The 13,138-nt window shown below is 35.3% G+C and overlaps 1 protein-coding gene across 2 annotated transcripts in view; it reads left to right on the top strand.

Annotated features, from left to right (window-relative positions):
* The window catches only part of PRKD1 (protein kinase D1), a 114,264-nt gene that overhangs the window by 87,449 nt on the left and 13,677 nt on the right, over positions 1 to 13,138 (top strand). For both annotated transcript variants that reach the window (XM_056493941.1, XM_056493942.1), the window contains 9 exons: positions 1,460 to 1,664; positions 4,040 to 4,163; positions 4,913 to 4,990; positions 5,549 to 5,828; positions 8,147 to 8,199; positions 9,252 to 9,324; positions 10,288 to 10,394; positions 10,774 to 10,935; positions 12,248 to 12,346. In XM_056493941.1, the coding sequence (XP_056349916.1) occupies positions 1,460 to 1,664; positions 4,040 to 4,163; positions 4,913 to 4,990; positions 5,549 to 5,828; positions 8,147 to 8,199; positions 9,252 to 9,324; positions 10,288 to 10,394; positions 10,774 to 10,935; positions 12,248 to 12,346 (1,181 nt within the window). The remainder of the gene's footprint in view (positions 1 to 1,459; positions 1,665 to 4,039; positions 4,164 to 4,912; positions 4,991 to 5,548; positions 5,829 to 8,146; positions 8,200 to 9,251; positions 9,325 to 10,287; positions 10,395 to 10,773; positions 10,936 to 12,247; positions 12,347 to 13,138) is intronic.

Below are 13,138 nucleotides of genomic sequence, written 5' to 3'. Positions count from 1 at the left end.
TGTTCCTCCAAATTCTCTCTTTCTATCTGAGGCAGCTGTATTTCATCCCTCCAACACATTCCCTCTGCCTTCTCCCCACCTTTGCTTCACAAGCAACATGCTACTTTTGTTTGGACTTTCCTCCTGACACATGAATCTGATGCTGGGCTAATGGGAAGTGATAGTTTGTCTCAGGAAAGCTTGTGCAGAGTCGCTTGGGGTGAGAAAACATATTTTGGGCTTATTCCAAGTATATTCCTTAAAGGTTGCAATCTTAAAATTTGTAGAGCTTGGCTTTTATGCACCAAATAATGTTCTTAATGTTCTATGATATACATAGAACCTTGTAGAACTCTGAATTGTGTGTCCTGAATGATTGATAGAGAGTCCCTGGGATTATCAAAGGCAATTTTATCTTGTATCTCATTTGTATTTCCACAGTAATTTGGTTCACATTATTTTCAAACTTAATAAACAAAATACAGTATCTGTCATTTTGTCCATCTGCTGTGTGATGCATCTTCCCTAAAATAGTAGGTGAAAGAAGAGCTGAAGCAATGAAATTCCAAGTATAGTGTCATTAGTAAATGCATTATATACTAAATGTAAGGAGTTATTTTTAACTGATTGTAGATTTATTAAAAATAAAGATTTTTAAAGTGTTTTAGGAATAGCAAAGAGAGCTTTGCACTGTGAAGTGTCATTCATGACTGAATAACTGATTCTGCTAGAGATGAAGTATGTATCTCTTAATCACACAAGTTATTTATATCCAAATATCTTAAGGCTACTGTACATGAAAACAGAATTTTCAGATGTGCACTTCTAATTTCAGTGAAATGCAATAAATTCTAAACATTTTGTTGTCAGACAATTCAATGTGCTTTTTCTTATGTTATGTTCCTCCACACAATTAGGCAAAAGTTGCTAGGAGAAACTGTTTGATGTGTTCCATGTGATTTTAACCTTACTTCAAATTTCTGAAACACTACAACATCCCAAAAAAACTAATGCTGTCTTTACCCTCTCACTGGACTAATGATTTTACATTCCAGGTAAATCCATTCACAAGCAACAATGCAACAAAAAGTTGTTTCATACTCTGATCTTGCTTAGGCGTATCTAATTTGGAAACTGGAAAGATTAATATAATATAAATATAAGCTGAATGGTGCTATAAATGCTATGCCAGTTAAACCCTAAGTCTTTGCTTTTGGTGCTTGTTTAATATTTCTTTTCTAATGGCAGGGGGCATTGTTTCAGTGGTATTGATTTTTGTGTTGCTTTGTGCAGGCTTCACAGAAAACCTTTCCTATGCAAAGGAATATGCAGTTCACATTATAAGTGTCTACTTATACTGTCTAGATGCAGGCAATAGACTTCTAAGGAGAACTTGAGTATTTTAGAAGCATAAAATGTGCCAGGGTGTTGATGGAGTATTGCATGTTTTTAGATAATAACTTGAGAAATTCTATTCCAGACCTTCTTAGTCCTGGAGCTGAGTCTGATGTGGTCATGGAAGAAGGGAGTGATGACAATGACAGTGAAAGAAACAGTGGCTTTATAGATGACATGGAAGAATCTATGGCTCATGATTCAGAGATGTCAATGGCAGGATGCCATAGTGACAATGGAGAAATGCAGGATACTGATCTGGATCATGATGAATCTAACAGGATGATCAGGTGAGCTGGGGAGTGAGTGTACCTTCCGTGTTCCTTTGTATTTATTTGTATGTGTCCTGTCTAGGGCTCAAGGGGAATCTACATGGTCACTATTCTCACTCATTTAGAATGGGGAATGCTGGTGAAATGTTGAGCATTTGTAAGTGCAGTGAGAATGCTACATGATTATATGCATTAGTCATTTAAGAGAAACTTCATTGTCAAGTTGAAGTAGCATTTGAAAACTTAAGCAAAAGTAGTTCTTACAGGCCTATTCTTGTATGAAAATGATGTGAAACTATTTGTGCATAAGCACTAGTAAAATATTTGTTCAGTTATTGTTTACTTACTTTCCAAGGCATTCTTTCCCTGTTTTAACAGTACAATGCCTGGTCATTTAAATAAATAAACAAAATGTGTAAGTGGCTGTGGTATAACCAGATCTAGACCAACTGTTTGTTTTTTTAGATGCCTTTATTAAAGAGAATGTTTGACAAACTTAAAGTAGTAATTTGAAGCAAGTTACAAAATAGATTAGTGCTTTGAAATGACTGTTCAGGAAGGAAAACAGGAACTGAGTTGTGCAATGTACCTCAGAAGTGAATTAGGAGAAGAAGCATTATTCACTTATTGGAACTATCTGAATAGTATGGAAAAAGTAGGGATTATTCATTGTCAGGGAACCAAATTAAGGTAATTCCAGCTGTAATTTCCTTGATGCAAGGGATCTTTACTTTTAAGGGGTCTATACCTTATAAAACATCTTTCCTTCACAGGTCTATTTGACCTGCAATTTTCTCTTTTCTTTTGCTTGTTGTGAGTCTCTATCAGTAATATGTTCCCCTTATTTCTGTGTTACTGTCGTGCATGTGTTGCACTAATAAAAAGCAATCCATTTCAGCATACAGTCATGTTTATCTGCATAGATATTATGTGTATGATGTACAGACACTTTGTATCATTGGCATATGAGCCTAGATCACAAAGTCATTGTCACAGAACATTTTAAATTTCCAAGTTTTATTAAGCAGACAGCATTGCAAGTTTTCAAAATAAAAATACCCAATACCAAATACGAATAAAACATTTATAATTAAGGTACATTTTTTACTTACGTAAGGGACATTCTTGTATTTCCAGTAATACCTCTCTGCAGTTATTTCTAAGTTTCTGTATCCATGGATAATTTTTAAGTGATCCATAAAAGACAAATAAAAAGTAAACCTTTTGTCAGTACAGACAAGAATAGCTAAATAGAAATGGCGTTTATTTAGGCAGAAAAGAGATGTTAACTAAATGTTACATGCTTAATTAAATTTTCAGACAGTACTTTTTTCATTTTGATGGGAAGCTACCAATTCATGAAACTTATTTCCAGGATGCATTATAGTGAAGCAGGGCCATCTGCAGACATCTACAGTTACAACAACTTTGGGAATTTAACACGTTATCCTTTTCCTAAACACTGTCAACCTTTATTTTGTTGATGTTGTTGCACCAATAGCTTTGCCAGCATAATACAAGAGCTGTGTTGTGCTCTGTTGTCACATACAATGCAGCATCACTGCTTAAATTTCTGCCAGAAATAACAAAGCATTCATGTTTAGGACTGAGCAGATTGAGTCCATTACACAGACTCTGCTTTAGGAGCTGTTAACTCAAGCAGCAAGGATGATTGGCTAGGTTGCTTCTGGTTACTACCAGACTTGATCTAAAGCTGCTATCAGGCATGCTGTCACATTCCCATGGCCTCCCAGCTTACTGTGTGTGGGCTGAATGGTAGAAAGTTGCAATGTGTTTATCCCACAAGGCAGTAGGGCTTCAGCTTAAGTCTTTGAGGGTAGAGTAGCTTACATCACTTTCTCTGAGAGGTCCCAGCAGATTCTGTGCTGTGCCTGGCCAGGATCCATGTAGCTGGGCAGCTGACACATTTCTACTCTGTAAACTGTCATCACTCCATTGTGTGATTGAGCCCAGGCAAGATCACAGGACAGTAATCTGATGGACAGGTTATGAGAGGTTCAAGATCAAGTACTGCTCTGAATTGTACATAGCACAAGCTTGGGCAATGGCTCCCACAGCCTAGCTAAGGCCCTGGTCATTTGCCCATTTTCTTAGCTCATCTTTAGAAATACTTTTGGAAGAGTGTGTGTAAGCCTTCAGCAGATCTCTGACATTCTCTTGGTGTAGCATTACAGTTTTTTTTCTTCATTGTCTTGAGACACTTGCAATGACAAAAAAATAGTGTGCAAACCAGGTCTGCTAACTGATAAAAATAAATGGGGATATTTTCTGTGTGTCTGTGTACATGTATTTATTCTGATTTTAAAGATTTTTTTTTTCTTTTTGTCCAAAGTTATCTTCTTTTTAAAAGCCTTTAATGATTTATTCTTAAGCCCTTCAACCAGCAACAATATTCCATTAATGAGAGTGGTACAGTCTGTGAAGCACACAAAAAGGAGAAGTAGCACAGTAATGAAGGAGGGTTGGATGGTTCACTATACAAGCAAGGACACACTGGTAAGAATTGTTGCAGAAGACCTGTCTTCCAGTGCATGTTATGTTATAGTATAGAATCAAATTCTAACAATACTCTTATAATTTACAGTCACTCATGTACGGCATTTTTTGCAAATTTTATGATCCTTAAAGTCCCAAATCTTATCATAACTAAAACTGGCACTGCTTGTAAGAACAGGAGACAGTTATAACATAAAAATCCATCTGATTATACCTGTTGCATTGTAATAGGCAGCCAAATGTAAAATAATTCTTAAGTGAAACATAATGTTAAGGGGTTCTGTAAAGCAGCTTTACTTTCCAGCTGCGCTCTCCCTGATGCCTTACTGCCACTTGAATTGAGACTTTTGTAAAGTATATTTAGTGTAGAAAAAGACTATTTTCATTCCAACCTGCTAAAACATGAATAAAGCCTTTAGTATGTGGCCTTCAAAAGTGAATGGGGATGTTACAAGGGATACAAAGAGAATTTTCAATTGCTTTGTGATCATATATATCAGCAAATTGTGCTGAATGTAATGCAGACATCAGAATGACATTTAAAATTTTTTAAACTTGTACAATTTTACCAGAGCTTTTCCTGAAATAGCAAAGTATAATTAGAGGTCTATAAATTCTAAATTCAATTATAAAGTCTTCATTAAAATCTTGTAATATTGCTCACAGTACATCTCTTCAAACTAAACAAACATTTTGGCAGTGCTTTTGGGAAATGAACATTTCATTAATTTACTTGTTTTTCATTGCAGAGAAAGCGACACTACTGGAGGCTGGACAGCAAATGCATTACACTTTTTCAAAATGATACTGGAAGCAAATATTACAAAGTAAGGAATATTTTTCAATCTCTTTTTATATCAGCAAAATATAAGGACTAAATTGCTAATAGATGCTTCCTAAAAGTACAATAATAGTATAACTTCTATCTCGGTTTCGGGGTTTTTTTATTTTTTCATTATTTAAGCTGCATATTTGTGTTTTGCTTTTCACAAACAAGTCTAATCAGAAAGGTGTCAGGACCTATAAAATGTGTGTTGTGGAAATGAAAAGTTTTTATATGAGAAGTCAACAATGTTTTATTTTCTAAAGGAGTTCTCTTGATATATGGATGGCCTTGCTTTTTTTCTGTAGATACCTCACTACTCTCTGATAAGTTCAGTTAAATAATTAAACTTCTATTAGTCTTGGAGAGAAACACTTAGTATTTTACCATCAACAGTCATCTGTATCACAGAGTTTCAGGTTACAAGAGCCTTTTTGTTTGTACAAGAAGCATGTGGTAAAAGGCAATAACTGATATAATAAACTAATCAAATAAAGCTCATGCAGAAGTTTTATATGTTGATAATCTTTACACAGAAAGTAAAATATTTTTTTCATTTTAGGAAATTCCATTGTCTGAAATTTTGTCTCTGGAACCTGCAAAAACTTTCACTTTGCTGCCTCAAGGAGCCAATCCTCATTGCTTTGAAATAAGCACAGCAAATATAGTCTATTATGTTGGAGAAAACATAGACAACCTCTCAAGTGTTCCACTGAATAACAGCGTTATCTGCAGTGGTGTTGGCATCGATGTGGCACGAATGTGGGAGATGGCAATACAGCATGCCCTGATGCCTGTCATCCCCAAAGGGGCATCCACTGGGTCAGGACCCAGCCTGCACAGTAAGTCTGTTCATTTCTTCCATTTCTGACAAGGAGAATCACATCTCAAATGACATTTCTCAGTCTTCTGCACACATTGCAAGCATGTACTGCACAGGGCTGTTCTATCATGGCTTGTCACTTGTCTTCCATATTATTTCAAACACCACAGTTTCTCATCCATGTGTTTTCAGTTTATAGTAAGACATCTGTATTGCTATACAAGATGCAGATATTTTAGTAGGCAAATAGTTATGAAATTGGTAAGCCTTCTAATTCAAATTTGCGTTGCTGGTGTGAGAAATAGCTTCCTTGTGCAGAAGGATGAAGTTTTCTGAGCTCCAGTTCGGAACTGATAGATTTTTTTTTTCTCCCATCCTGACTGTAATTTATGTTTCTAGTTGAGTGCAGAAGCAGCTCTTCACTCGTTGAGTCACTGCAGCATAGATGATATGCTCCCTTTCATCATATTAGGCTGTACAGCTTCCTCAAACATTGTCCCATGCTGAGACGAAAAGAGCTCAAGTGTGAAGAACAGCTATTCTAAGCACAACAAGGCATGTGTGTTATCCAGGAGCAAAAGGAATGAATATATCTTAGCTTCCAGTTTACATACCTTTGTGTAATTCTCTAGCAAAGATGACAAAAGGTTATGTAAACCAAATATGAGACCTGTTTAAATCTTTCTTGGGTAGTGATAATAAAGTAGTGCAGAGCAAACAATTCCCCACTACTAGCCATGTGCTGCTGAGGTTGCTTTGTTCTTCTGTTCAGCCTAGTCAATGTAAATGGAGTTTGGATATGTCTACATAATTTGGATTAGACCTTTTGTTGCAATATACATCCACTTTAGCACTTGACATCTGGAAGCTATTAATGCAGTACAAAATGCTAATGAGACCACGAGCCCTTCAGAAACCAAGTAATGCAACAGGCTGTGGCATTGCATCTCCAGGCACAACAGCTCACATATCAGATTAGATCAGCAATGTCCTTTGCTTTCTCGACTGGAATCTGATATAAAATAGTCAAATTCTGGATGTCATTTCCATCAGACTAGTTGCCTAGTGCCCCTGGTTTGAGTCTAGTATAGCTAAACAAATCACCTAAAATACTAGACTGGGCATGACAGCTGTCTTATCTCCCTCTTGGGAAGTTTAAAAAATTTCTTTACAAGTTAGTAGTTATATTTGGGTTATATGTGCAAAAGTTGAGGTAGTCAGAGACCTTTAGAACAGTTTCTTGTGGATAGTGAGAATGACAGCAACCTTTTTTCTTTTCCTCAAAGTCTAAGACTTTGTCTGTCTTTGTCCATGCTCCTTTTTCATATAAACACAGCAGCACATAATATTTAAAAACAAATTGACAATGATTAAAAACCTTTCCATAACTGAAACATTCTATGCCAAAAGCAGTTGTCCTAAGGAAAGGGAATAAGCGACATGAGGCAGAAGTAAACTCGTGTTACTGCAACTAGGATTAGTGCTAATGGGTAGTAAGAAGTGTCTTCAGTGTGTAATGCAGGCCTTATAGTAGGGGACACTGGTTTCAAAGTTTTTCCTTAAACAAATGGAAAGTCAGCGTGAATGGGATTGTGCACAGAAGCAGGAGACAGAAGTTACAGTGCTCCAAAGAAGCATTGTTTCCTTCCCAAAGTATTGTCTTTGTGTAATGCAGTCAGGAGTAGGCATTTCTGAATTTCCTCTCAGTAAGTTTATAGGTCAAATGCTTATGACATGCTTATACCATCCTAAACTCCAGGTTGATAGAAGGTGGATCTGGTGTTCATTGTATTAAAATGCAGGTGCAAGGTTTTGTTTCCATTATGTCTGTTTTAATTTTTAATAATGTCTGTTAAGCCAGTTGAAATGTGTATTGCTTGTAACAGTATGCAGTCTAATTTGAATGTGTATTTGCCTTCATCTAAATAGCATCAGATATGTTGTAGGTGACTAAATAAATCAAAATTATTATTAAATCTACTAAATAAAACCAGTTTAGTTGCAGTTGTTATTTAGGTAGGATACAAAGCTTCAAAATAGAATGGGAAAAGGCAGTAAGAAACTTATAAAGGGGAAATACGAGACTTCACTATTAAAAATTTAATAAGTAATTGTATAATTCTTTTTTTTACCTACAGTGCAAAACTGTTGTCCAATTCATGTGTTTGTGGGCTGGTATAAAATTTTATATTAGCTGGTAGACACACAGGCTGACCTAATTGGTCCAATTTCTAGAGCTGTCAGTAGATACTGATTTAACATGAATGTCATTTCCTATTACTACACGTTGAAGGAAAAGCACAGCAATCTTAAAGTATATTTTGCTTTCTTCCCCAGGGGATATATCCATCAGTATTTCTGTGTCAAACTGCCAAGTCCAAGAAAATGTGGTGAGTATTCTCTGGATGCTGGTGCTAGACATGCTGTGATTAGGCTGGCAAAGTCATTGATCTGCTTGTCAAGAGGCGTGTTAGGGGAGTTCCCATCAGCCATTTTTCATTTCCTTTGAAGAAATTAACAAACAATTAGCTTCTTTAACTTGTGACAAAAACCTTCTTTGTGGCACCTTTTCTTGAGATGCAAGAATTATGTATAGGTAATTTCCCAGGCTTTGGTCTGTGTAGGGTGGTAATTACCAAATGGAAAAGTGAGGTGTAGGAATTACTAGTTCATGGAATTTGTCAACTGAACTTTGTAAAACTGACTACAAACTTTGATAAATATACCATTTCCTGTCATATCTGAGAGATCAGATATTGTCTGTTACATGGTGATGAAACTCTATCCAAAGGAAGAGTTGCATATATCATAACATACATAGAGAATTCTGGGTTTCTTTTACTCTAGGACAGTTAGACACAGGTCATGTGTCAAGTTAAGCAGTCACACTGCTTGCTTTCCATCTCATGGCAGGTGGAAAAAATAGATACTCCCTGCAGCCAGCTAAATCTTTGGGATAGCTCTGGTAGTTGTCAGAAAAAGATTGCAAACAGATTGCCTGCTAGGGATGTGTCCATTTGTTTCCTAACAAAAAGTAAGACAGCCTTTATTATGAATTAAACACTTTTACTCTTTGTTGTATATGCTGCTGGTTAAATATCGGGAAAATAAAACTGACCTGCAAGGTTTAATGTTCATTTGTGTCTCCCAAATGCATCTGCTAACAGCTTGTGCTGTTACAGCACTGAGAAATAGTGAGACATGAGACTCTCTCTGGCACAAATGGAATATTTTACCCCTCTCAGTCAACCTGTTGAAGATTCATCAGTTTTTACAGCAATTACTATGGCTTGTAAGAGGACACACCTGAATTTTTTGGCATATACTGTATTTTAAAATGTACTGTACTAAAAGAATGCTATTTCCCACTATAAAAAGCAAATGAAATACATATTTTCATTCCATGTCCTTAGGGCTTAATATCTGTTGTTTATATAAACAGGATATTAGCACAGTGTACCAGATCTTCCCAGATGAAGTATTGGGATCAGGACAGTTTGGAATTGTTTATGGAGGTAAGGCTTTGATGTGCTGTACAATTGTGCTTAAGGTAGAATTTTACTTGAATGGGGGAAGTATTTGGACTCTGAAATGTTTTGTTGCAGAAATTAGCTGTCTGTTGTTTCATTTAAGCAGTATACATTCAACAAAATCTATGTTTATGTTTTGTGATAAAGTCATTTTGTATATTGAAGTTTTCTGCCCAGTAGTGGGTCAGTGTATATCAGTAGCTTCATATTCTCTGGAAGTTCTAATAAAGAAAGCCTGGAAGTGCAGAAAGCTGTTTTTTTGAGAACTGTAATGTATGAAAAAAATATTATTCTCCCTTCTGTGTTTCTTTACATGTTCCAGTGAGGCCTTTTTTTTTTTTTTTTGCTATTTCTTCAGTAGCCTGGTAGAACTGTTTCTCTTTTTATTTTCTTATTAATTTTTCCTCTCTCTTTTCTCATTCTTTCAGCAGTTTTTTACGGGTGTATTTAGGTACAGCTGTAGTTTGTGACAGTATGAAGTGAGAACTAACAACAAATTTCTCACTGAAGTATCTCTGACTCTCTGATAAACCTGGGGCATGCACTGACCTGCCTGAAGGCTATCACATATTTCATTATTTGCTAGTGTGAAGCTACCAGTGAAGGACTGAGCCTACAACCAGCCAGTTGCACAGAATGCAGCTGCAGCTTACATATATATATAAATATTAAAAAAAAAAAAAATATATAAATACATATATACATATACGTATATATATATATCTGTATGAGAAAATTAACTTTGCATCTATACTGTTTATGTGCTTGTCAGGATTTGTAAGGCAATAGTAAAGAAATGTTCTGTTATGAAAGGGTAGAAAGAAGAGAAATGACAGAAAACTTAATGTTTTACCTGCAAACCAGCTCTGAGAATTAACCCACAAAAAGGGAACACTTTTCATAATTAATCACATTAATTGACAGAGAGCTTTTGTTTTATTAATGCAGGAAAGCATCGCAAAACTGGAAGAGATGTTGCCATTAAAATAATTGATAAACTAAGATTTCCAACTAAACAGGAAAGTCAACTTCGTAATGAAGTTGCCATTTTACAGGTACTTTTCTGTTCCTTTTTACTTAGCTACATTATTTATTTTTATATATACACCAGATAATGTAATTATTTTAGTTTATAATCGCTAGTGTTTTTGCAAAAATATTAGTATTTTTGCAGCTTATTTTCCATAAAAAGCCAAAACCAAATGCATCAGCAATGTCACAGTTCTACAGTTTTAAGCACCAGGCATAAGGAAAATGTATGTTAAACTAATTTGAAATTCATACTTTCTCCTGTATTGCCCCTAGAAATTTTGTCCGTGTTGCCTGCTGGTTAGGCACATTGTCTGGTTTAGGTGGGGGTATGAAGTCTGGGTATGTAATGATAAAAGCTACTGATCATATTGAGAAATCTAGTGCTGTATTTATCTTTAATAGAATCTTCATCACCCTGGTGTTGTAAATCTGGAGTGTATGTTTGAGACGCCAGAAAGAGTCTTTGTTGTTATGGAAAAACTCCATGGAGACATGCTGGAGATGATCTTGTCAAGTGAAAAGGGCAGATTGCCAGAGAGAATAACTAAGTTTTTAATTACTCAGGTAAGAAGTTAATTATAGAGTAGAAGGAGATTTGAGCTCAATTATTATCACTGTTTCTTATGTTTTCCTTTTGACATAATTTGCCTGTCTGGTTTATGGAAATCTGAGTAAAACAGGGTGGTACACCAGCTTTCTTTACATTACTGTACATTATCTGGTAGATAGTAAACCTTTAAGAGAACTTAAAGCTAGATACATGTAGAATTGTTGGATGGATGGACATCAAGCTACAGTTCTTCATATGATGGAAGAATTAAACATGAGAAAGGAAACCACTAAAAGCCAACTGTTGAAAAACTATAAAGAGAAATTGGAGCCTTTTGAAACTACCCAGTATCAAACCAGTGCAGTTCATACTGTGCACTGTTAAAACTATTTTCTGTGCTGAGATTGGATCTCAGTGCTACCTGTCTGAGTCTGGATTCCATTATTACTTCTATTAACAATTTGATATGGGCCTTGTTTGAGGTTCCTGTTGTTATATTCCTGTAATATTATCATACTGCTTCTTCGGCTGCTCAAAATACTGGTTTAAATTTAGATGCACACATCAGTAGTGAGCCACCTCACAGTCAGAGAAGCCCATGTTTTGCAGTCAGGAAAAAAAGTAGCAGGAGCAACAGTATTATGGTGTTTATTATTATAAATTCCTTATTTGGGGTAGAACTTAACAGGTTTCCTAGTTTCTAGGCTTTAATGGGCATAACTGCCACCAGCTTTAGAATTTGGTTTCTTCTGTTCACAGGTTCACTCAGCCTCCCCACCATTCACTACTCTAATTCAGTGGCAAATTCTGTCAGCCCATGACCAAACACAGGGAATTTAATCAAAGCCACACAAAAACGATGGATATCTGTTAAACTGTCAATATATTTATGTGTATGTAACAGAACAGAAATACATACAACACTCCCCATTCTTTCTCTCCTTGAGAAAACACATCAGTTGGATCATATAATATTTCTGTGAAATGTTTTTAGTTGAATTTAGATATGAAAGGTCATTCTGCAAATGTTACTACATTCAAACATTTCATGCACGAAAAAGTAAACAAGAACCCAGTTTTTAAAAGATGCTTATAATGTAAACTCTTGGAGAGGGAAAAATCATATTCAATGCAGTGAAACATCAAGAAAACTTGAGGCACAGCATTTTGGGTTTTTTTGGGTTTTTCTTTTTCATTGTTGACATTCTTGTAAAATATTCATTCTTGTTGGATTGTTTTTTTCACACCAATCCTTGCTTCTCTGCTCACTGATACTGTTCAAGCAATATAAAGCAGGTGACCAAAATTTGATTTGTTTATTCACAGATCCTTGTTGCTTTAAGACATCTTCATTTCAAAAATATTGTTCACTGTGACCTCAAACCAGAAAATGTGTTATTGGCATCAGCTGATCCTTTTCCACAGGCAAGTAGAAAATGCCCTTTCTTAAGATAAATTCTTCTAATCAATAGTTAGCAATATTTATGTAAACAATAACAGAAGTTTTAGGTAAGAAAAAGTTGATAACTTATTCAAATCACTTTATAAAGAAGTTATGTTTGAAAATCTTTGGCTCTTGTCATTTGTCTGAAAATATTGAAATAGCTTTTCAAGTGTGACATAGCTACTTCTGTGGTATTTTCTAATTTGCTTACCATTACAGCACAAATTACTTGGCTGATTGATTTGCTCCAGAAAGAAACTTATTTTTCTGAAAATTCGGGTAGGGCTCATGAAGAACAAGAGCTTCTTCTTTAATTCTGTGAATTTAAATGTAATGTAGATCACAGGATATTTAAATACAGAATCTGACTGGTTATATTTCTCATTAAAAGGTATTTTTATCAGCTTTTTTATTACCTTCATTCTACAGAGTTCATCTATAATCTCTCTCAATTGCCCATATTCAAAATGAATACTGTTGATAATTTTTAAATAATATCAATAATTGGAAGGGAAGGATCTATACTGAGTTGTTTTAAGTGAGAATTTTCAAGCCGCTTACTCTGTTACTTTGTAGAACTCAGACAAGGAAGTTTGCAGAGAGGCAGAGTGTAACTAGACCCACAGTAAAATGCAAGTGGAAGTTTAAGAACTAAATATTGTCAAGTTGCTTGTTTTAGGAAAAAGCCATAGGTAAAACGATTTTTCTGCAATAAAATTCATATTATGCTATGAATGAATACTTATTACTATATATTACTACTTTCATCAGGA

The sequence above is a fragment of the Oenanthe melanoleuca genome, chromosome 5 (assembly GCF_029582105.1).
Source record: "Oenanthe melanoleuca isolate GR-GAL-2019-014 chromosome 5, OMel1.0, whole genome shotgun sequence".
Taxonomy (NCBI): Eukaryota; Metazoa; Chordata; class Aves; order Passeriformes; family Muscicapidae; genus Oenanthe; species Oenanthe melanoleuca.
This window is presented reverse-complemented; position numbering and strand designations above follow the sequence as displayed.